Raw genomic sequence first — 25,596 nt, forward strand, 5'->3', positions numbered from 1 at the left:
CGAAACTTTTTGCAAAGGGGGCCAGATTTGGCGTGGTAAAAATGTGGGGGGCCGACCTTGGCTGATGTCCTTTACGTAGAACAATATATTTAAGCAAAATTTAGCAAGACATTCAGTGTGTCACGTTTGCTTTATTATTTTTTTTAATGAATCATTTCAACAATCTCGCAACTAGCCTTTGTGGCGTTCTCTTTCGACTCTCGGGCTCTTGCGAAATACTACTGCTGTGAAATTAAACTAGCTTCAGGTTGCTTCAATTTCTCATTGCGTATCTTCTCTGTAATCTTGCCGTACATGTCATTTGGTAATATCGCCTCACATTGAAATCTTTAAAAACAGCGACTGTCTCTTTGCAAATGAGGCAAGACACAGTTGTTGCGTATTTTAGTGAAGAAATAGTCCAATTTCTACCTATCCTTGAAGCGTTGGCCGTCACAGTCAACTTTTTTGTTGATTGTTGCCATTTTAGAAAATTGGAAGTAGAGGGTCACACGGAGTAATGTTGCTTAGCCCTTAAATGCCTGCAACATGAAGCAATTATCAGAGAATCACAAAATTTGAAAAATAAGGTCCTAATGAAACCTTTTTTCAAATTTGTGAAAAGAAAAGTCAAAATCAATATGTGTAATGAGCGCTCTAATAACCCATGCTTCATCATGTTTTTATGGCACCTGCAGATGCATGTGTTGACTTGCATCCATATTTTTTTTTCCAAAAAGAAATGTCAAAATTCTAAATTAGTCTGAAAATCATGAAATTTTAGGTGTATCAAATGTGATACATTTGGCAATAAAGGGTTAAAGTGCTGCTGCCTTTTAGTGGGTAAATGAGGAGCAGCATTTCGTGTGTAAGCTACTTCATATGCTGGTTGCAGTACTGCTGACCAATTTATTAAGTCTGTGTGTGGGCCAGATGTTATTGATTCTATGACAGAGGCTGGGGGCCGGATGGAATTTGACCATGGGCCGCATTTGGCCCCCGGGCCGGACTTTGGACATGTCTGCTTTACACCAAGCGAAGAGTGAAGATTTAGAGAAAACAAAGGGTACATAACAAAGTATTGATATTAACTTTTGGTATTGACCTAATACTTATTTTCCACCATGATTTGCAAATACATTCTTTAAAAATCAAACAATGTGATTTTTTTCCCCCCACATTCTGTCTCTCATGGTTGAGGTTTACCCATGTTGACAATTACAGGCCTCTCTAATCTTTTCAAATAGGAGAACTTGCACAATTGGTGGTTGACTAAATACTTATTTGCCCTACTGTATGAGTGTGTGCATGAATGGTTGTATGTCTCAATGTGCCTTGTGATTGGCTGGCAACCAATTCAGGGTGTACCCCACCTACTGCCTGTAGCTAGCTGGGATAGTCTCCAGCACATCTGTGACCCTCGTGAGAAATTGTGGCGTGGAAAATGAATGAATGAAAAAAAAACAAAAACTTTTTGCATTCAAACACATTTTCTTTATTGAAGTGACTTTTTTTGGGGGGGGGGGGGTATACATTTTGATTGAAGGGCCTTTTTTTATTGAAGCAACTTTTAATAAAGACACAAATCTACCTCCATACTTTTAGATTTTGCCTTCAGAGGTCGCCACAGCGAATCATTTGTCTCCGTCTGTCCTCTGCATCCTCTGCTCTCACACCAACTACTTTCATGTCCTCTTTAACTACATCTATAAACGCCTATTTTTTACAGCAACTCTTGACAATGAGATTTATGAATGATGATGACTCATGTACAGTATCTATTTGCTGGTCGCATAAACGCGATCAGACGGGGAAAAAACAAGTTTGGCGCCGCAACGCTACCCCACTTTACGGTAGCGCGTGACGTCACGGCTCCAACGCTCCTTGACGGCAATGCTGTAAAATCATGAATGAAAACAACATGGAAGCCGAGGGGAGCTTCGCCTTTCCCCAAGTCAAAACAGAGCCCAAAGAAGAAGGGGAGGAGGAGGACGACGACGAGTTGGTACCGAAAAGGGGGAATCGAAGTTCCACGGTTTGGCTTTGGTTCGGCTTTAAAACGAGCGACATCGATCAGAAAACGGTCATCTGCAAAACATGCCGCCGTCAAATCGCTACCAGCGACTCCAACACCTCCAATCTTTTCTACCACTTGAAGACGCGACACGAAGCGCTGTACTTGGAAAGCCTGAGGATGCGAGAAAGCGTCATCGGTGCTCCTCAACCCCAGAGCAACGGTCTGAAAAAAGTCCCAAAGGCGCGGAAGGAGACGTTGGGGAAATACGACGAGCAGTCTCGCAGACACCGTGAAATTACCGAGGCCATCTGCGAATTCCTCGTCTCGGAAGAGCGGGCCTCGCTAGACACCGTCCGAAAGAAGGGCTTCAGAGAACTCATCAAAACACTCGAGCCCAGATATAACTTGCCGGATCCCAAACACTTCACGGACGTCCAACTGCCGCGCATGTACGAAGAATGCCGCTCCAAGGTGACCGAGGAACTGAAAAGCGTGGAATATTACGCGCTGACGTGCAGAGTCATCACGCCGCCCTACGTCAGCCTGACGGTTCATTTTATAAACCACGACTGGATTTTAAGAAGCCGATGCTTACAGACCAGCTACTTCCCCGAAGACCGCACGGTGGCCGGGATGTCCTCGGTGGTGAAAGAAGTTCTCGAATCGTGGGATCTGCGTGAAGATATGCTCGTCTGCGTCACCGCCGATAACGCCACCCGGGACGATCACGAGTGGAATAGACTACAGTGCTTTGGCCGTCATCTGCAGATGGCCATCGGTGAGTGTGTGGTCGAGACCTGTCGTGGTGGAGAAAATAAGAAGTTTGTCTCTAGTTGACCTTCTGTATGTCCCGATCGATGCTGATCCCCCCCCAATGATATGTTTGGCGATGTAGAGGTGGGGCTGCCGGACAGGCGAGTCAGGCAGTTGCGTGGGGCCCCTTGTCAATAAAGGTGGGCCCGAAGGCTGCCAAAATGTACTCAACAGAAAGGATGAGAATTGGCCATTTGATGTAACGCCACGGTAGCAAACCCCCTTTGTGGGGCTCCACCCTCTGCCGTAGCAACCTGTACTTGACGCTTTCATTGGATCGTGCGTATTATGTGAACAGTGAAACTTAAAGCGCAAGTTCAGAGTTTTTGACATTAGTCTTCAAGTTAGCGGGGGTTAAATTAGTAGGTGATTTCAACAAATTCCGTGCAGTTTGTTAGTTATTTGCAAAGCCCCATATAGCTAACATTTTTTGAATGGCGTTTCTTCAGCGCACCGCACAGCCCGGACCATTTGACCGATCGGCAGAGTTCGAATTTTGAAACGACCGAAATTTTCGCGCGACTTTTTTGAACGCCCCCGAAAAATTTTCCGTTTGCCCGTAAATACCGATTTTTCTAAGAAAAAGAATGTATCTAGTCCTACCATTTTTGACCAAATCGGATCATTTGCACATCGAAAATTCCGGGGCTGCGAGGGGCATAAAAGTAGTATGCAGAATTTGGAGGGGGGAAAATTGTTTCCCCGGAAATTTGCCAGAATCTTTCCCATTCATTTTTAATGGGATGCCAATGACAGCCATGTAAGTGCAAATTTCCCATTCATTTTCAATGGCAAAAAAAACCAATGCCCCCAAATGACCTGATATGACCAGGACACGCCCCCCCAAATGTCCCTAAATGACCTGATATGACCACGACGCCCCCCAAATGACCTGATACGACTAGGACACGCCCCCAATTGTCCCCAAATGTCCTGATATGGCCAGGACACGCCCCCAAATGTCTCCAAAAGACCTATGTTTAGGACTCCCCCCCCCCCCCCCCCAAATGACCTGCTATGACTAGGACACGCCCCCCAAATGACCTGATATCACCACGACGCCCCCCAAACGACCTGATATGACCACGACGCCGCCCCCCAAATGTCCCCAAATGACCTGATATGACCTGGACACGCCCCCCCAAATGACCTATGACTAGGACACTCCCCCCCAAATGACCTGATATGACTAGGAAACACCCCCCAAATGTCCCCAAATGACCTGATATGACTAGGACACGCCGCCCCAAATGCCCTCAAATGACCTGATATGACCACGACGCCCCCCCCAAATGATCTGATATGACCTGGACACGCCCCCCCCCAAATGACCTATGACTAGGACACTCCCCCCAAATGACCTGATATGACCAGGAAGTATCCCCCAAATCAATAGGAAGTAACCTGATATTGTCGCTAAAATGTCCCCCAAAAAATCTGGGCCTGGCTAAGATCTGTATCTCCACACAGCAAAGCTCGAGAGTAATTTCTCCAGAAATTGCAGTTTCTAGTTATTTATTAGTTTTAGGGCTCGGGATTGGCTAAGCCAGCAAGATGCCAGAACGTTGATTTGCCCCTACCGATCGGTTGTCTAGCGAGCGGCCAACGAGTTGACAAGTAAATGACCCGAAAGGAATAGGATGTGACGAAAAGCTGACACGTCTTCTAGTCATTGAACAAACCAAGTTTTGGTGTTTGTCCGCAACAGAGAACAGCCTGAAAACATCTTCGCAAAGCCAAGCGGCCGTGAGCGACGCCGTGGGGATGTGCAAGCAGGTGACGGCGGCCATCTCCAATTCCTTGAAGAGAAGACGCGACCTGGCCAAGGCTCAAGTGGACCTGGACGTGCCGATTCACCAGCTCAAAACCGAGAACCCGACGCGATGGGGCTCGCGGCAACAGATGATCAGCAGGTTCATCCAACAGGAGAAAGCTGTTAAACAGGTATTTCACATTTCTTCATTCATGAACTAACTGCTAAAAAATACTGCTATTACTAGTAATAGTATATCAAATCAAATTTATTTTTATAGCCCTTTACAAAAACCCGAAAGGTCCTCAAAGTGCTTTACTACAACAACGAAAAACAAAGTTCATGACAGTCCACCGATACAGAGTACCAATCCCAAACCATTGCTGTACTAATTAGAGGTCGACCGATATGGGATTTTCAAATACCGATACAGATATGGCCAAAAACTTTGCACATTGCCAATATCCAAAGCCGACTTTGTGAGACAATATACTTTTGTTTTATGCACGTAGAATATGAAAGGCAACTTTAAAAAATGCATCAACAGCCTCAAATTTACAATGATGACCTGGAACTCAAAGGTTTAATTCGGTCTAGTGCAGGGGTCTGATCCCAAAATATTGAAAGGGCCATCTTGGCGCAAAAAAACATAAAACAAATATCTGGAGGCACAAAAAATTGAAAGGATGGATAATGATAATGAAGGCTGCTCATGCTATATATATCCACGGTGCCCTCTATAATTATTGGCACCCCTGGTTAAAATGTGTTTTTTAGCTTCTAATATATATATATATATATATATATATATATATTTTTTTTAATTCAAATAATATGGGACCTTAACGGAAAAATAGAGAAAAATCCAACCTTCAATACAAGTGCATTTATTCAGTGGGGAAAAAATCCCACATAAAGAAATTATTATGTGTGTCACAACTATTAGCACCCCTGGTGTTAATACTTTGTACAACCCCCTTTTGCCAACAAAACAAGGTCTGGGGACTGAGATGGCCATGAGAGGAGCTTGAGTTTGTGTCTGGTGAACCATTTTTGTGTAGATTTGGCCATATGTTTAGGGTCATTATCTTGCTGAAAGACCCAGTGACGACCCATCTTCAGCTTTCGGGCAGAGGGCTACAGATTTTGATTGAAAATGTCCTGGTATTTCAAAGCATTCATGATGCCATGCACCCTAACAAGGTTCCCAGGGCCTTTGGAAGCGAAACAGCCCCACAGCATCACTGACCCACCCCCATACTTCACAGTGGGTATGAGGTGCTTTTCAGCATGCGCATCTTTTGTGGCACGTCAGACCCACTTAGAGTGTTTATTGCCAAAAAGCTCAATCTTGGTCTCATCTGACCAAAGCACACGGTCCCAGTTGAAGCCTGGGACCGTTGAAGCCATCGAGCATCGTCAATGGCAGCCATAGAGTTACGATTCTTGACAGGAGCATATCGATAACCTTTTGAGATACAAAGTACCACGATATATCACCATTTCGATATTTTGTCACACCCCGTTATATACACTCAGCAAGAAAAGTGCATTATTTTCAAATAATTAAACCCACAGGACGTCACGACAAAATGTAAACAAGTGAGAGTTGAAGAGGATACTTGCCATGCTAAAGCTAATGCTAAGAGTTACATTTAGAGTGTAAAGATCACTCAGTAAACACCTTGAAAGGCCAAGGCAACATTGCATATTCTCTCATGCAAGATAAAAAAAAAATACAATACTTACAATTAGGGCTGTAGCTATCGATTATTTTAGGAGTCGATTAATTGATGAACTAGTTAGTTCGAATAATCGAGTAATCGGATAAGGAACATACAAAATTAAAATACCTGAACTGAGCCTGGAATAGTATAACAAAATAAACTAGGCCTGCAAGCAGGACTGAACGGGCCCTCGCAATCTAGCGCAACTCGGACGTCATGCAACTCGGACAGTGTGCAGGTCAGGGTGGTGGCAGATCGTCCTCTCTAATCATCTCATTAGAACCTAACATGCGCGAAAGTTGCCTCTTTACATTCACACACCTAAGAGATAAAAACCCCTATTGGACAGAGGACTACAAAAAAGGAGCGAATAAAGGGTCATCACAGCAACAGACAGAGACATGTGGACATGGGCCGTAAAATAAGTATTTTAAAAGGTCTTGAAACTACAATGACCAACCTGAAAAGAACTGGACATATATTTTAAAAAATGAGTGACTTTCTATTGCCACTAGTTGGCGCTGTAGGGTTGATGCAAATGACCCCTACAGGACCCTTCAGACTATGACTCAACAAGCACGATATGTTTGGCGCAGATATGTTGTAGAAGTTATGACTGTTCAAACTTGTGGTGAGACGAAATGGCTTCAGTCATTTTTACTTCTCCTGTTGGACCCTTCTGCTTCAACCAAACCTCAGTATTTTTCATCAGGCACCTGAACACATGTCTTCAGGCTCCCCTGATGCAGGTTTGAGGTGAATAGATTTTTTTTTCCTTGGAGGAGGAGCCTGTTTCGTAAAAAAGGCATTTCCTGTTCCCACTAGGGGGCGCTAGGCCTAATGAGTAATATTTCAATGCACTCGTGTTCAGGGTGGGATCCCGCACATACATGCCAGATATGAAAAAGATTGAACGTTGTTTCAAGGAGCTATTAGTCCTTTACTGAATTTGTCATTTTGCCGAAAAAATGGCCGACTTTGGCACCACGCCCAGGTCAGACCCATGAATGAAAACACACCATTTTGAAAAGTTTAGATTTCATAGGTCTCCTGAATTGTCTAACCAATTTTGAAGATGATCCAATTGATTCCCTCTGTGACAAGGTCTCAAATGTGCACCCTGTTAATTGATAAAAATTTCACATTCGATCCAAAATACCCGATTTCCTGTTGGGTTTGGAATATGGGTGCAAGAGACTTTTTGGAGCAGTTTTGCACAAGGTATCGACTCCCCAAATTTCATTGCTCTACGTTAAAAAAACCTAATAGGAAACGCCTTTTTGAAAAATTCAAGGGGGCGCCACTGAGCCATTTTGTTACATTTTTTTGTAACGTTGCAAGATTATCGAAATCCACACAAAGCCGCATGTATGTGCAAAATTTGGTGAGTTTTCGTGCATGTCCAGGCCTCCAAATGTAAACTGTACTAGAAATGGACAGAAATTTCACATTTGATCCAAAATACCCGATTTTCTGTTGGATTTGGAATATGGGTGCAAGAGGCTTTTTTGAGCAGTTAGGCATAAGGTATGTACTCCCCAAATTTCCTTGCTCTATGTTGAAAAAACCCAATAGGAAAGGCCTTTTTTAAAAATTCTTTCTGTCGCCACTAGTTGGCACTGTAGAGTTGATGCAAATGACCCCTACAAGAACCTTCAGGGTATGACTCTCAACAAACACGGAAAGTTTGGCGCAGATATGTTGCATATCTGCCGAGTTATGACTGTTCAAAGTTTTTGGCGAGACAAATTGTTGACGGTCATTTTCACTTCCAGTTTGGACCTCTCCGCTTCAACGAAACCTCAATATTTTTCATCAGGCACCTGAACACATGTCTTGAGGCTCCCCTGAAACAGGTTTGAGGTCAATAGATTTTTTTCCCTTGGAGGAGGAGCCTGTCTCGTAAAGAAGGCCATTTCCTGTTTCCACTAGGGGCGCCAGGCCTAATGGGTAATATTTCAATGCAGTCGTGTTCAGGCTGGGATATCTCATAAACATGCTAAAAATGAAAAAGATTGAACGTTGGATCACGGAGTTTTTAATCATTTTCTGAATTTGGTATTTTGCCTAAAAATGGCCGACTTTGGGACCACGCCCAGGCCAGACCCTTGAATGAAAACACACCATTTTGAAAACTTAAGATCTCATAGGTCTCCTGAATAGTCTGACCAATTTTGAAGACGATCCAACTTTATCCTTCAGCGACAAGGTCTCAAATGTAAATCGATAAAATTTCGCATTTGACCCAAAATTTCCAGCTTCCTGTTGGGTTTGGAATATGGGTGCAAGAGACTTTTTGGAGCAGTTTTGTACAATGTATCGACTCACTAAATTTCATTGTTCTACGTTGAAAAAACCTAATAGGAGAGGCCTTTTTGAAAATTTCAAGGGGGCGCCACTGAGCCATTTTGTTAAATTTTTTTGTAGATTATCAAAATTTACGCAAAGTTGAATGTATGTGCAAATTTTGGTGAGTTTTCGTGCATGTTCAAGCCTCCAAACGTAAACTCCAACTGTGAACCGAAAAAATTTCACATTCGATCCAAAATACCCGATTTCCTGTTGGATTTGGAATATGGGTGCAAGAGGCTTTTTTGAACAGTTAGGCATAAGGTATCTACTCCCCAAATTTCATTGCTCTACGTTGAAAACCTGAGAGGAGAGGCCTTTTTGAAAATTTTAAGGGTCAAGGGGGCGCCACTGAGCCATTTTTTGACATTTTTTCAAAACGACGCAAGATTATCGAAATTTACGCGAATCTGCACGTATGTGCAAATTTTGGTGACTTTTCGTGCATGTTCAGGCCTCCAAATTGGCCATTTTCATTTGCCATGAAGAAAGAAGAATAATAACTAGGCCTGCAAGCAGGACTGAACGGGCCCTCGCAATCTAGCGCAACTCGGACGTCATGCAACTCGGACAGTGTGCAGGTCAGGGTGGTGGCAGATCGTCCTCTCTAATCATCTCATTAGAACCTAACATGCGCGAAAGTTGCCTCTTTACATTCACACACCTAAGAGATAAAAACCCCTATTGGACAGAGGACTACAAAAAAGGAGCGAATAAAGGGTCATCACAGCAACAGACAGAGACATGTGGACATGGGCCGTAAAATAAGTATTTTAAAAGGTCTTGAAACTACAATGACCAACCTGAAAAGAACTGGACATATATTTAAAAAAATGAGTGACTTTCTATTGCCACTAGTTGGCGCTGTAGGGTTGATGCAAATGACCCCTACAGGACCCTTCAGACTATGACTCAACAAGCACGATATGTTTGGCGCAGATATGTTGTAGAAGTTATGACTGTTCAAAACTTGTGGTGAGACGAAATGGCTTCAGTCATTTTTACTTCTCCTGTTGGACCCTTCTGCTTCAACCAAACCTCAGTATTTTTCATCAGGCACCTGAACACATGTCTTCAGGCTCCCCTGATGCAGGTTTGAGGTGAATAGATTTTTTTTTCCTTGGAGGAGGAGCCTGTTTCGTAAAAAAGGCATTTCCTGTTCCCACTAGGGGGCGCTAGGCCTAATGAGTAATATTTCAATGCACTCGTGTTCAGGGTGGGATCCCGCACATACATGCCAGATATGAAAAAGATTGAACGTTGTTTCAAGGAGCTATTAGTCCTTTACTGAATTTGTCATTTTGCCGAAAAAATGGCCGACTTTGGCACCACGCCCAGGTCAGACCCATGAATGAAAACACACCATTTTGAAAAGTTTAGATTTCATAGGTCTCCTGAATTGTCTAACCAATTTTGAAGATGATCCAATTGATTCCCTCTGTGACAAGGTCTCAAATGTGCACCCTGTTAATTGATAAAAATTTCACATTCGATCCAAAATACCCGATTTCCTGTTGGGTTTGGATAATGGGTGCAAGAGACTTTTTGGAGCAGTTTTGCACAAGGTATCGACTCCCCAAATTTCATTGCTCTACGTTAAAAAAACCTAATAGGAAACGCCTTTTTGAAAAATTCAAGGGGGCGCCACTGAGCCATTTTGTTACATTTTTTTGTAACGTTGCAAGATTATCGAAATCCACACAAAGCCGCATGTATGTGCAAAATTTGGTGAGTTTTCGTGCATGTCCAGGCCTCCAAATGTAAACTGTACTAGAAATGGACAGAAATTTCACATTTGATCCAAAATACCCGATTTTCTGTTGGATTTGGAATATGGGTGCAAGAGGCTTTTTTGAGCAGTTAGGCATAAGGTATCTACTTCCCAAATTTCATTGCTCTACGTTGAAAAAACCCAACAGGAAAGGCCTTTTTTAAAACTTCTTTCTGTCGCCACTAGTTGGCACTGTAGAGTTGATGCAAATGACCCCTACAAGAACCTTCAGGGTATGACTCTCAACAAACACGGAAAGTTTGGCGCAGATATGTTGCATATCTGCCGAGTTATGACTGTTCAAAGTTTTTGGCGAGACAAATTGTTGACGGTCATTTTCACTTCCAGTTTGGACCTCTCCGCTTCAACGAAACCTCAATATTTTTCATCAGGCACCTGAACACATGTCTTGAGGCTCCCCTGAAACAGGTTTGAGGTCAATAGATTTTTTTCCCTTGGAGGAGGAGCCTGTCTCGTAAAGAAGGCCATTTCCTGTTTCCACTAGGGGCGCCAGGCCTAATGGGTAATATTTCAATGCAGTCGTGTTCAGGCTGGGATATCTCATAAACATGCTAAAAATGAAAAAGATTGAACGTTGGATCACGGAGTTTTTAATCATTTTCTGAATTTGGTATTTTGCCTAAAAATGGCCGACTTTGGGACCACGCCCAGGCCAGACCCTTGAATGAAAACACACCATTTTGAAAACTTAAGATCTCATAGGTCTCCTGAATAGTCTGACCAATTTTGAAGACGATCCAACTTTATCCTTCAGCGACAAGGTCTCAAATGTAAATCGATAAAATTTCGCATTTGACCCAAAATTTCCAGCTTCCTGTTGGGTTTGGAATATGGGTGCAAGAGACTTTTTGGAGCAGTTTTGTACAATGTATCGACTCACTAAATTTCATTGTTCTACGTTGAAAAAACCTAATAGGAGAGGCCTTTTTGAAAATTTCAAGGGGGCGCCACTGAGCCATTTTGTTAAATTTTTTTGTAGATTATCAAAATTTACGCAAAGTTGAATGTATGTGCAAATTTTGGTGAGTTTTCGTGCATGTTCAAGCCTCCAAACGTAAACTCCAACTGTGAACCGAAAAAATTTCACATTCGATCCAAAATACCCGATTTCCTGTTGGATTTGGAATATGGGTGCAAGAGGCTTTTTTGAACAGTTAGGCATAAGGTATCTACTCCCCAAATTTCATTGCTCTACGTTGAAAACCTGAGAGGAGAGGCCTTTTTGAAAATTTTAAGGGTCAAGGGGGCGCCACTGAGCCATTTTTTGACATTTTTTCAAAACGACGCAAGATTATCGAAATTTACGCGAATCTGCACGTATGTGCAAATTTTGGTGACTTTTCGTGCATGTTCAGGCCTCCAAATTGGCCATTTTCATTTGCCATGAAGAAAGAAGAATAATAATAATAATAACTAGGCCTGCAAGCAGGACTGAACGGGCCCTCGCAATCTAGCGCAACTCGGACGTCACGCAACTCGGACTGTGTGCAGGTCAGGGTGGTGGGAGATCCTCCTCTCTAATCATCTCATTAGAACCTAACATGCTCGAAAGTCGCCTATTTACATTCCCACACCCAAGAGATAAAAACCCCTATTGGAGAGAGTACTACAAAAAAGGAGCCACTACTGAGCTGTGCAGCCAAGCCCTTATTCAAAACCAAAATTAATCTTCTAACTGGGCCAATTCGACCAAGTGTGCCAACTATTGTGGCTCTATAACCTCCCTGAGTCTCTGAAAAAAAATATTTCCTTTAAATGGCGAACAAAGGGTCGTCACGGCAACAGACAGAGACACGTGGACATGGGCCGTAAAAAAGTATTTTAATAGGTCTTGAAACTACAATGACCAACATGAAAAGAACTGGACATGTTTTGGAAAAACGAGTGACTTTCTATCGCCACTAGTTGGCGCTGTAGGGTTGATGCAAATTACCCCTACAAGGCCCTTCAGGGTATGACTCTCAACAAGCACGGGAAGTTTGGCGCAGATATCTTGTATATCTGCCGAGTTATGACTGTTCAAAGTTTTTGGAGAGAAAAATTGTTGACAGTCATTTTCACTTTCCTGTTTGGACCCCTCCGCTTCAACGAAACTTCAATATTTTTCATCAGGCACCTGAAGACAGGTCTTAAGGTTTCCCTTATGCAGGTTTGAGGTAGATTGATTTTTTCCCTTTAGAGGAGGAGTGTGTCCCGTAAAAAAGGGCATTTCCTGTTCCCACTAGGAGGCGCCAGGCACAAATGGTAAATTTTCAATCCAGTCCTGCTCAGGCTGGTATACCTCACACACATGGCAGATTTAAAATAGATTGAAGGTTGTATGAGGGAGTTATCAGTCATTTTCCGAATTCGGTGTTTTGGCGAAAAAATGGCCGACTTTGGCCGCCCGCCCAGGTCAGGCCCGTGAATGAAAACACACCATTTTTATAACTTAAGATTTCATATGCCTCATGAACAGTCTCACCAATTTTGAGAATGATCAAACTAATTCCCTAGGTGCCAAGGTGTAAAATGTGCACACTGTAAATCGATAAAAAGTTCACATTCAATCCAAAATACCCGATTTCCTGTAGGATTTGGAATGTGTGTGCAAGAGACTTTTTGGAGCAGTTTTGCACAAAGTTTTGACTCTCCAAATTTCATCACTCTATGTTAGAAAAACCTAAATGGAGAGGCCTTTTTGAAAATTTCAAGGGGGCGCCAGTGAGCCATTTTGTTACATGTTTTCGTAACGTTGCAAGATTATTGAACGTTATGCAAAGCCGCATGTATGTCGAAATTTTTGTGAGTTTTCGTGCATGTTCAAGCCTCCAAATGTAAACTCCTACTGTAACCCGATAAAAATTTCACATTTGATCCAAAATACCCGATTTCCTGTTGGATTTGGAATACGGGTGCAAGAGACTTTTTGGAGCAGTTTTGCATAAGGTATCTACTCCCCAAATTTCCTCGCTCTATGTTGAAAAAACCCAATAGGAAAGGCCTTTTTTAAAACTTCTTTCTGTCGCCACTAGTTGGCACTGTAGAGTTGATGCAAATGACCCCTACAAGAACCTTCAGGGTATGACTCTCAACAAACACGGAACGTTTGGCGCAGATATGTTGCATATCTGCCGAGTTATGACTGTTCAAAGTTTTTGGCGAGACAAATTGTTGACGGTCATTTTCACTTCCAGTTTGGACCTCTCCGCTTCAACGAAACCTAAATATTTTTCATCAGGCACCTGAACACATGTCTTGAGGCTCCCCTGAAACAGGTTTGAGGTCAATAGATTTTTTTCCCTTGGAGGAGGATCCTCTCTCGTAAAGAATGCCATTTCCTGTTCCCACTAGGGGGCGCCAGGCCTAATGAGTAATATTTCAATGCAGTCGTGTTCAGGCTGGGATATCTCATATACATGCTAGAAATGAAAAAGATTGAACGTTGTATCACGGAGTTTTTAATCATTTTCTGAATTTGGTATTTTGCCTAAAAATGGCCAACTTTGGGACTACGCCCAGGCCAGACCCTTGGATGAAAACTCACCATTTTGAAAACTTAAGATCTCATATGTCTCCTGAATAGTCTGACCAATTTTGAAGACGATCCAACTATTTTCTTCAGCGACAAGGTCTCAAATGTAAATCAATAAAATTTCGCATTTGATCCAAAATTTCCGACTTCCTGTTGGATTTGGAATATAGGTGCAAGAGACTTTTTGGAGCAGTTTTACACAATGTATCGACTCACCAAATTTCATCATTCTACGTTGAAAAAACCTAATAGGACAGGCCTTTTTGAAAATTTCAAGGGGGCGCCACTGAGCCTTTTTGTTAATTTTTTTCAAAGATTATCAAAATTTACGCAAAGTTGAACATATGTGCACATTTTGGTGAGTTTTCGTGCATGTTCAGGCCTCCAAATGTGAACTCCAACTGTGAACCGAAAAAATTTCAGATTCGATCCAAAATAACCGATTTCCTGTTGGATTTGGAATATGGGTGCAAGAGGCTTTTTTGAGCAGTTAGGCATAAGGTATCTACTCCCCAAATTTCATTGCTCTACGTTGAAAACCTGAGAGGAGAGGCCTTTTTGAAAATTTTAAGGGTCAAGGGGGCGCCACTGAGCCATTTTTTGACATTTTTTCAAAACGACGCAAGATTATCGAAATTTACGCGAATCTGCACGTATGTGCAAATTTTGGTGACTTTTCGTGCATGTTCAGGCCTCCAAATTGGCCATTTTCATTTGCCATGAAGAAAGAAGAATAATAATAATAATAATAATAATAATCCTTTGCATTACAATAGGGCCTTCGCACGCCTAGTGCTCGGGCCCTAATAATAATAATCCTTTGCATTACAATAGGGCCTTCGCACGTCTAGTGCTCGGGCCCTAACTAGGCCTGCAAGCAGGACTGAACGGGCCCTCGCAATCTAGCGCAACTCGGACGTCACGCAACTCGGACTGTGTGCAGGTCAGGGTGGTGGCAGATCCTCCTCTCTAATCATCTCATTAGAACCTAACATGCTCGAAAGTCGCCTATTTACATTCCCACACCCAAGAGATAAAAACCCCTATTGGAGAGAGTACTACAAAAAAGGAGCCACTACTGAGCTGTGCAGCCAAGCCCTTATTCAAAACCAAAATTAATCTTCGAACTGGGCCAATTCGACCAAGTGTGCCAACTATTGTGGCTCTATAAGCTCCCTGAGTCTCTGAAAAAAAATATTTCCTTTAAATGGCGAACAAAGGGTCGTCACGGCAACAGACAGAGACACGTGGACATGGGCCGTAAAAAAGTATTTTAATAGGTCTTGAAACTACAATGACCAACATGAAAAGAACTGGACATGTTTTGGAAAAACGAGTGACTTTCTATCGCCTTTAGTTGGCGCTGTAGGGTTGATGCAAATGACCCCTACAAGGCCCTTCAGGGTATGACTCTCAACAAGCACGGGAAGTTTGGCGCAGATATCTTGTATATCTGCCGAGTTATGACTGTTCAAAGTTTTTGGAGAGAAAAATTGTTGACAGTCATTTTCACTTTCCTGTTTGGACCCCTCTGCTTCAACGAAACTTCAATATTTTTCATCAGGCACCTGAAGACAGGTCTTAAGGTTTCCCTTATGCAGGTTTGAGGTAGATTGATTTTTTCCCTTTAGAGGAGGAGTGTGTCCCGTAAAAAAGGGCATTTCCTGTTCCCACTAGGAGGCGCCAGGCACAAATGGTAAATTTTCAATCCAGTCCTGCTCAGGCTGGTATACCTCACACACATGCCAGATTTAAAATAGATTGAACGTTGTATGAGGGAGTTATCAGTCATTTTCCGAATTCGGTGTTTTGGCGAAAAAATGGAAGAATTTGGCGCCCCGCCCAGGTCAGGCCCGTGAATGAAAACACACCATTTTTATAACTTAAGATTTCATATGCCTCATGAACAGTCTCACCAATTTTGAGAATGATCAAACTAATTCCCTAGGTGCCAAGGTGTAAAATGTGCACACTGTAAATTGATAAAAAGTTCACATTCAATCCAAAATACCCGATTTCCTGTAGGATTTGGAATGTGTGTGCAAGAGACTTTTTGGAGCAGTTTTGCACAAAGTTTTGACTCTCCAAATTTCATCACTCTATGTTAGAAAAACCTAAATGGAGAGGCCTTTTTGAAAATTTCAAGGGGGCGCCACTGAGCCATTTTCTTAAATTGTTTCGTAACGTTGCAAGATTATCGAACGTTATCCAAAGCCGCATGTATGTGCAAATTTTGGTGAGTTTTTATGCATATTCAAGCCTCCAAATGTAAACTCTTACTGTGAACCCATGAAAATTTCACATTCGATCCAAAATACCCGATTTCCTGTTGGATTTGGAATATGGGTGCAAGAGACTTTTTGGAGCAGTTTTGCATAAGGTATCTACTCCCCAAATTTCCTTGCTCTATGTTGAAAAAACCCAATAGGAAATGCCTTTTTTAAAACTTCTTTCTGTCGCCACTAGTTGGCACTGTAGAGTTGATGCAAATGACCCCTACAAGAACCTTCAGGGTATGACTCTCAACAAACACGGAAAGTTTGGCGCACATATGTTGCATATCTGCCGAGTTATGACTGTTCAAAATTTTTGGCGAGACAAATTGTTGACGGTCATTTTCACTTCCAGTTTGGACCTCTCCGCTTCAACGAAACCTCAATATTTTTCATCAGGGACCTGAACACATGTCTTGAGGCTCCCCTGAAACAGGTTTGAGGTCAATAGATTTTTTTCCCTTGGAGGAGGAGCCTGTCTCGTAAAGAAGGCCATTTCCTGTTCCCACTAGGGGGCGCCAGGCCTAATGGGTAATATTTCAATGCAGTCGTGTTCAGGCTGGGATATCTCATATACATGCTAGAAATGAAAAAGATTGAACGTTGTATCACGGACTTTTTAATCATTTTCTGAATTTGGTATTTTGCCCAAAAATGGCCGACTTTGGGACCACGCCCAGGTCAGACCCTTGAGTGAAAACTCACCATTTTGAAAACTTAAGATCTCATAGGTCTCCTGAATAGTCTGACCAATTTTGAAGACGATCCAACTTCATCCTTCAGCGACAAGGTCTCAAATGTAAATCGATAAAATTTCGCATTTGACCCAAAATTTCCGGCTTCCTGTTGGGTTTGGAATATGGGTGCAAGAGACTTTTTGGAGCAGTTTTGTACAATGTATCGACTCACTAAATTTCATTGTTCTACGTTGAAAAAACCTAATAGGAGAGGCCTTTTTGAAAATTTCAAGGGGGCGCCACTGAGCCATTTTGTTAAATTTTTTTGTAGATTATCAAAATTTACGCAAAGTTGAATGTATGTGCAAATTTTGGTGAGTTTTCGTGCATGTTCAAGCCTCCAAACGTAAACTCCAACTGTGAACCGAAAAAATTTCACATTCGATCCAAAATACCCGATTTCCTGTCGAATTTGGAATATGGGTGCAAGAGGCTTTTTTGAACAGTTAGGCATAAGGTATCTACTCCCCAAATTTCATCGCTCTACGTTGAAAACCTGAGAGGAGAGGCCTTTTTGAAAATTTTAAGGGTAAAGGGGGCGCCACTGAGCCATTTTTTGAAATTTTTTCAAAACGACGCAAGATTATCAAATTTTACGCGAATCTGCACGTATGTGCAAATTTTGGTGACTTTTCGTGCATGTTCAGGCCTCCAAATTGGCCATTTTCATTTGCCATGAAAAAAGAAGAATAATAATAATAATCCTTTGCATTACAATAGGGCCTTCGCACGCCTAGTGCTCGGGCCCTAATAATAACTAGGCCTGCAAGCAGGACTGAACGGGCCCTCGCAATCTAGCGCAACTCGGACGTCACGCAACTCGGACTGTGTGCAGGTCAGGGTGGTGGCAGATCCTCCTCTCTAATCATCTCATTAGAACCTAACATGCTCGAAAATCGCCTATTTACATTCCCACACCCAAGAGATAAAAACTCCTATTGGAGAGAGTACTACAAAAAAGGAGCCACTACTGAGCTGTGCAGCCAAGCCCTTATTCAAAACCAAAATTAATCTTCTAACTGGGCCAATTCGACCAAGTGTGCCAAATATTGTGGCTCTATAAGCTGCCTGAGTCTCTGAAAAAAAAGATTTCCTTTAAATGGCGAACAAAGGGTCGTCACGGCAACAGACAAAGACACGTGGACATTGGCCGTAAATAAGTATTTTAATAGGTCTTGAAACTACAATGACCAACCTGAAAAGAACTGGACATGTTTTGGAAAAACGAGTGACTTTCTATCGCCACTAGTTGGCGCTGTAGGGTTGATGCAAATGACCCCTACAAGGCCCTTCAGGGTATGACTCTCAACAAGCACGGGAAGTTTGGCGCAGATATCTTGTATATCTGCCGAGTTATGACTGTTCAAAGTTTTTGGAGAGAAAAATTGTTAACAGTCATTTTCACTTTCCTGTTTGGACCCTTCCGCTTCAACGAAACTTCAATATTTTTCATCAGGCAGCTGAAGACAGGTCTTAAGGCTTCCCTTATGCAGGTTTGAGGTAGATTGATTTTTTCTTTTAGAGGAGGAGTGTGTCCCGTAAAAAAGGGCATTTCCTGTTCCCACTAGGAGGCGCCAGGCACAAATGGTAAATGTTCAATCCAGTCCTGCTCAGGCTGGTATACCTCACACACATGCCAGATTTAAAATAGATTGAACGTTGTATGAGGGAGTTATCAGTCATTTTCCGAATTTGGTGTTTTGGCGAAAAAATGGCCGACTTTGGCACCCCGCCCAGGTCAGGCCCGTGAATGAAAACACACCATTTTGATAACTTAAGATTTCATATGCCTCATGAACAGTCTCGCCAATTTTGAGAATGATCAAACTAATTCCCTAGGTGCCAAGGTGTAAAATGTGCACACTGTAAATCGATAAAAATTTCACATTCAATCCAAAATACCCGATTTCCTGTTGGGTTTGGAATATGCATGCAAGAGACTTTTTGGAGCAGTTTTGTACAAGGTATCGACTCTCCGAATTTCATCCCTCTACGTTGAAAAAACCTAAAAGGAGAGGCCTTTTTGAAAATTTCAAGGGGGCGCCACTGAGCCATTTTGTTACATGTGTTCGTAACGTTGCAAGATTATTGAACGTTATGCAAAGCCGCATGTATGTGCAAATTTTGGTGAGTTTTTATGCATATTCAAGCCTCAAAATGTAAACTCTTACTGTGAACCCATGAAAATTTCACATTCGATCCAAAATACCCGATTTCCTGTTGGATTTGGAATATGGGTGCAAGAGACTTTTTGGAGCAGTTTTGCATAAGGTATCTACTCCCCAAATTTCCTCGCTCTATGTTGAAAAAACCCAGTAGGAAAGGCCTTTTTTAAAACTTCTTTCTGTCGCCACTAGTTGGCACTGTAGAGTTGATGCAAATGACCCCTACAAGAACCTTCAGGGTATGACTCTCAACAAACACGGAAAGTTTGGCGCAGATATGTTGCATATCTGCCGAGTTATGACTGTTCAAAGTTTTTGGCGAGACAAATTGTTGACGGTCATTTTCACTTCCAGTTTGGACCTCTCCGCTTCAATGAAACCTCAATATTTTTCATCAGGCACCTGAACACATGTCTTGAGGCTCCCCTGAAACAGGTTTGAGGTCAATAGATTTTTTTCCCTTGGAGGAGGAGCCTGTCTCGTAAAGAAGGCCATTTCCTGTTTCCACTAGGGGCGCTAGGCCTAATGGGTAATATTTCAATGCAGTCATGTTCAGGCTGGGATATCTCATAAACATGGTAAAAATGAAAAAGATTGAACGTTGGATCACGGAGTTTTTAATCATTTTCTGAATTTGGTGTTTTGCCCAAAAATGGCCAACTTTGGGACTACGCCCAGGCCAGACCCTTGGATGAAAACTCACCATTTTGAAAACTTAAGATCTCATATGTCTCCTGTATAGTCTGACCAATTTTGAAGACGATCCAACTATTTTCTTCAGCGACAAGGTCTCAAATGTAAATCGATAAAATTTCACATTTGATCCAAAATTTCCGACTTCCTGTTGGATTTGGAATATAGGTGCAAGAGACTTTTTGGAGCAGTTTTACGCAATGTATCGACTCACCAAATTTCATCGTTCTACGTTGAAAAAACCTAATAGGAAAGGCCTTTTTGAAAATTTCAAGGGGGCGCCACTGAGCGATTTTGTTACATTTTTTTGTAGATTATCAAAATTTACGCAAAGTTGCATGTATGTGCAAATTTTGGTGAGTTTTCGTGCATGTTCAGGCCTCCAAACGTAAACTCCAACTGTGAACCGAAAAAATTTCACATTTGATCCAAAATATCCGATTTCCTGTCAGATTTGGAATATGGGTGCAAGAGGCTTTTTTGAACAGTTAGGCATAAGGTATCTACTCCCCAAATTTCATCGCTCTACGTTGAAAACCTGAGAGGAGAGGCCTTTTTGAAAATTTTAAGGGTCAAGGGGGCGCCACTGAGCCATTTTTTAAAATTTTTTCAAAACGACGCAAGATTATCAAATTTTACGCGAATCTGCACGTATGTGCAAATTTTGGTGACTTTTCGTGCATGTTCAGGCCTCCAAATTGGCCATTTTCATTTGCCCTGAAAAAAGAAGAATAATAATAACTAGGCCTGCAAGCAGGACTGAACGGGCCCTCGCAATCTAGCGCAACTCGGACGTCACGCAAGTCGGACTGTGTGCAGGTCAGGGTGGTGGCAGATCCTCCTCTCTAATCATCTCATTAGAACCTAACATGCTCGAAAGTCGCCTAATTACATTCCCACACCCAAGAGATAAAAACCCCTATTGGAGAGAGTACTACAAAAAAGGAGCCACTACTGAGCTGTGCAGCCAAGCCCTTATTCAAAACCAAAATTAATCTTCTAACTTGGCCAATTCGACCAAGTGTGCCAAATATTGTGGCTCTATAAGCTGCCTGAGTCTCTGAAAAAAAATATTTCCTTTAAATGGCGAACAAAGGGTCGTCACGGCAACAGACAGAGACACGTGGACATGGGCCGTAAAAAAGTATTTTAATAGGTCTTGAAACTACAATGACCAACATGAAAAGAACTGGACATGTTTTGGAAAAACGAGTGACTTCCTATCGCCACTAGTTGGCGCTGTAGGGTTGATGCAAATGACCCCTACAAGTTCCTTCAGGGTATGACTCTCAACAAGCACGGGAAGTTTGGCGCAGATATGTTCTATATCTGCCGAGTTATGATTGTTCAAAGTTTTTGGAGAGAAAAATTGTTGACAGTCATTTTCACTTTCCTGTTTGGACCCCTCCGCTTCAACGAAACTTCAATATTTTTCATCAGGCACCTGAAGACAGGTCTTAAGGCTTCCCTTATGCAGGTTTGAGGTAGATTGGTTTTTTCCCTTTAGAGGAGGAGTGTGTCCCGTAAAAAAGGGCATTTCCTGTTTCCACTAGGAGGCGCCAGGCACAAATGGTAAATGTTCAATCCAGTCCTGCTCAGGCTGGTATACCTCACACACATGCCAGATTTAAAATAGATTTAACATTGTATGAGGGTGTTATCAGTCATTTTCCGAATTTGGTGTTTTGGCGAAAAAATGGAAGAATTTGGCGCCCCGCCCAGGTCAGGCCCGTGAATGAAAACACACCATTTTTATAACTTAAGATTTCATATGCCTCATGAACAGTCTCGCCAATTTTGAGAATGATCAAACTAATTCCCTAGGTGTCAAGGTGTAAAATGTGCACACTGTAAATCGATAAAAAGTTCACATTCAATCCAAAATACCCGATTTCCTGTAGGATTTGGAATGTGTGTGCAAGAGACTTTTTGGAGCAGTTTTGCACAAAGTTTTGACTCTCCAAATTTCATCACTCTATGTTAGAAAAACCTAAATGGAGAGGCCTTTTTGAAAATTTCAAGGGGGCGCCACTGAGCCATTTTCTTAAATTGTTTCGTAACGTTGCAAGATTATCGAACGTTATCCAAAGCCGCATGTATGTGCAAATTTTGGTGAGTTTTTATGCATATTCAAGCCTCCAAATGTAAACTCTTACTGTGAACCCATGAAAATTTCACATTCGATCCAAAATACCCGATTTCCTGTTGGATCTGGAATATGGGTGCAAGAGACTTTTTGGAGCAGTTTTGCATAAGGTATCTACTCCCCAAATTTCCTTGCTCTATGTTGAAAAAACCCAATAGGAAAGGCCTTTTTTAAAACTTCTTTCTGTCGCCACTAGTTGGCACTGTAGAGTTGATGCAAATGACCCCTACAAGAACCTTCAGGGTATGACTCTCAACAAACACGGAAAGTTTGGCGCAGATATGTTGCATATCTGCCGAGTTATGACTGTTCAAAATTTTTGGCGAGACAAATTGTTGACGGTCATTTTCACTTCCAGTTTGGACCTCTCCGCTTCAACGAAACCTCAATATTTTTCATCAGGGACCTGAACACATGTCTTGAGGCTCCCCTGAAACAGGTTTGAGGTCAATAGATTTTTTTCCCTTGGAGGAGGAGCCTGTCTCGTAAAGAAGGCCATTTCCTGTTCCCACTAGGGGGCGCCAGGCCTAATGGGTAATATTTCAATGCAGTCGTGTTCAGGCTGGGATATCTCATATACATGCTAGAAATGAAAAAGATTGAACGTTGTATCACGGAGTTTTTAATCATTTTCTGAATTTGGTATTTTGCCCAAAAATGGCCGACTTTGGGACCACGCCCAGGTCAGACCCTTGAGTGAAAACTCCCCATTTTGAAAACTTAAGATCTCATATGTCTCCTGAATAGTCTGACCAATTTTGAAGACTATCCAACTATTTTCTTCAGCGACAAGGTCTCAAATGTAAATCGATAAAATTTCACATTTGATCCAAAATTTCCGGCTTCCTGTTGGGTTTGGAATATGGGTGCAAGAGACTTTTTGGAGCAGTTTTGCACAATGTATCGACTTGCCAAATTTCATCGTTCTACGTTGAAAAAACCTAATAGGAAAGGCCTTTTTGAAAATTTCAAGGGGGCGCCACTGAGCCATTTTGTTAAATTTTTTTGTAGATTATCAAAATTTACGCAAAGTTGCATGTATGTGCAAATTTTGGTGAGTTTTCGTGCATGTTCAGGCCTCCAAATGTAAACTCAAACTGTGAACCGATAAAAATTTCACATTTGATCCAAAATATCCGATTTCCTGTTGGATTTGGAATATGGGTGCAAGAGGCTTTTTTGAACAGTTAGGCATAAGGTATCTACTCCCCAAATTTCATTGCTCTACGTTGAAAACCTGAGAGGAGAGGCCTTTTTGAAAATTTTAAGGGTCAAGGGGGCGCCACTGAGCCATTTTTTGACATTTTTTCAAAACGACACAAGATTATCGAAATTTACGCAAAGCCGCACGTTTGTGCAAATTTTGGTGACTTTTCGTGCATGTTCAGGCCTCCAAATTGGCCATTTTCATTTGCCCTGAAAAAAGAATAATAATAATAATAATAATAATAATAATAATCCTTTGCAAAACAATAGGGCCTTCGCACGCTTAGTGCTCGGGCCCTAATAACTAGGCCTGCAAGCAGGACTGAACGGGCCCTCGCAATCTAGCGCAACTCGGACGTCACGCAACTCGGACTGTGTGCAGGTCAGGGTGGTGGCAGATCCTCCTCTCTAATCATCTCATTAGAACCTAACATGCTCGAAAGTCGCCTATTTACATTCCCACACCCAAGAGATAAAAACCCCTATTGGAGAGAGTACTACAAAAAAGGAGCCACTACTGAGCTGTGCAGCCAAACCCTTATTCAAAACCTAAATTAATCTTCTAACTGGGCCAATTCGACCAAGTGTGCCAACTATTGTGGCTCTATAAGCTGCCTGAGTCTCTGAAAAAAAATATTTCCTTTAAATGGCGAACAAAGGGTCGTCACGGCAACAGACAGAGACACGTGGACATGGGCCGTAAAAAAGTATTTTAATAGGTCTTGAAACTACAATGACCAACATGAAAAGAACTGGACATGTTTTGGAAAAACGAGTGACTTTATATCGCCACTAGTTGGCGCTGTAGGGTTGATGCAAATGACCCCTACAAGGCCCTTCAGGGTATGACTCTCAACAAGCACGGGAAGTTTGGCGCAGATATCTTGTATATCTGCCGAGTTATGACTGTTCAAAGTTTTTGGAGAGAAAAATTGTTGACAGTCATTTTCACTTTCCTGTTTGGACCCCTCCGCTTCAACGAAACTTCAATATTTTTCATCAGGCACCTGAAGACAGGTCTTAAGGTTTCCCTTATGCAGGTTTGAGGTAGATTGATTTTTTCCCTTTAGAGGAGGAGTGTGTCCCGTAAAAAAGGGCATTTCCTGTTCCCACTAGGAGGCGCCAGGCACAAATGGTAAATTTTCAATCCAGTCCTGCTCAGGCTGGTATACCTCACACACATGCCAGATTTAAAATAGATTGAACGTTGTATGAGGGAGTTATCAGTCATTTTCCGAATTCGGTGTTTTGGCGAAAAAATGGAAGAATTTGGCGCCCCGCCCAGGTCAGGCCCGTGAATGAAAACACACCATTTTTATAACTTAAGATTTCATATGCCTCATGAACAGTCTCACCAATTTTGAGAATGATCAAACTAATTCCCTAGGTGCCAAGGTGTAAAATGTGCACACTGTAAATCGATAAAAAGTTCACATTCAATCCAAAATACCCGATTTCCTGTAGGATTTGGAATGTGTGTGCAAGAGACTTTTTGGAGCAGTTTTGCACAAAGTTTTGACTCTCCAAATTTCATCACTCTATGTTAGAAAAACCTAAATGGAGAGGCCTTTTTGAAAATTTCAAGGGGGCGCCACTGAGCCATTTTGTTAAATTGTTTCGTAACGTTGCAAGATTATCGAACGTTATCCAAAGCCGCATGTATGTGCAAATTTTGGTGAGTTTTTATGCATATTCAAGCCTCCAAATGTAAACTCTTACTGTGAACCCATGAAAATTTCACATTCGACCCAAAATACCCGATTTCCTGTTGGATTTGGAATATGGGTGCAAGAGACTTTTTGGAGCAGTTTTGCATAAGGTATCTACTCCCCAAATTTCCTTGCTCTATGTTGAAAAAACCCAATAGGAAAGGCCTTTTTTAAAACTTCTTTCTGTCGCCACTAGTTGGCACTGTAGAGTTGATGCAAATGACCCCTACAAGAACCTTCAGGGTATGACTCTCAACAAACACGGAAAGTTTGGCGCAGATATGTTGCATATCTGCCGAGTTATGACTGTTCAAAAGTTTTGACGAGACAAATTGTTGACGGTCATTTTCACTTCCAGTTTGGACCTCTCCGCTTCAACGAAACCTCAATATTTTTCATCAGGGACCTGAACACATGTCTTGAGGCTCCCCTGAAACAGGTTTGAGGTCAATAGATTTTTTTCCCTTGGAGGAGGAGCCTGTCTCGTAAAGAAGGCCATTTCCTGTTCCCACTAGGGGGCGCCAGGCCTAATGGGTAATATTTCAATGCAGTCGTGTTCAGGCTGGGATATCTCATATACATGCTAGAAATGAAAAAGATTGAACGTTGTATCACGGAGTTTTTAATCATTTTCTGAATTTGGTATTTTGCCCAAAAATGGCCGACTTTGGGACCACGCCCAGGTCAGACCCTTGAGTGAAAACTCACCATTTTGAAAACTTA

At 42.1% G+C, this 25,596-nt stretch overlaps 1 protein-coding gene across 1 annotated transcript in view; it reads left to right on the forward strand.

Moving 5' to 3' along the window:
- The first annotated feature begins 1,852 nt into the window (after window positions 1-1,852).
- Window positions 1,853-25,596, forward strand: part of LOC130930207 (E3 SUMO-protein ligase ZBED1-like) — a 29,239-nt gene continuing 5,495 nt past the window's right edge. Inside the window, exons 1-2 of the mRNA XM_057857996.1 lie at window positions 1,853-2,774; window positions 4,518-4,753. Coding sequence (XP_057713979.1) covers window positions 1,886-2,774; window positions 4,518-4,753 — 1,125 coding nt within the window. The 5' untranslated portion in view covers window positions 1,853-1,885. The remainder of the gene's footprint in view (window positions 2,775-4,517; window positions 4,754-25,596) is intronic.

This window comes from Corythoichthys intestinalis, chromosome 14, assembly GCF_030265065.1.
Source record: "Corythoichthys intestinalis isolate RoL2023-P3 chromosome 14, ASM3026506v1, whole genome shotgun sequence".
NCBI classification, from domain to species: Eukaryota; Metazoa; Chordata; class Actinopteri; order Syngnathiformes; family Syngnathidae; genus Corythoichthys; species Corythoichthys intestinalis.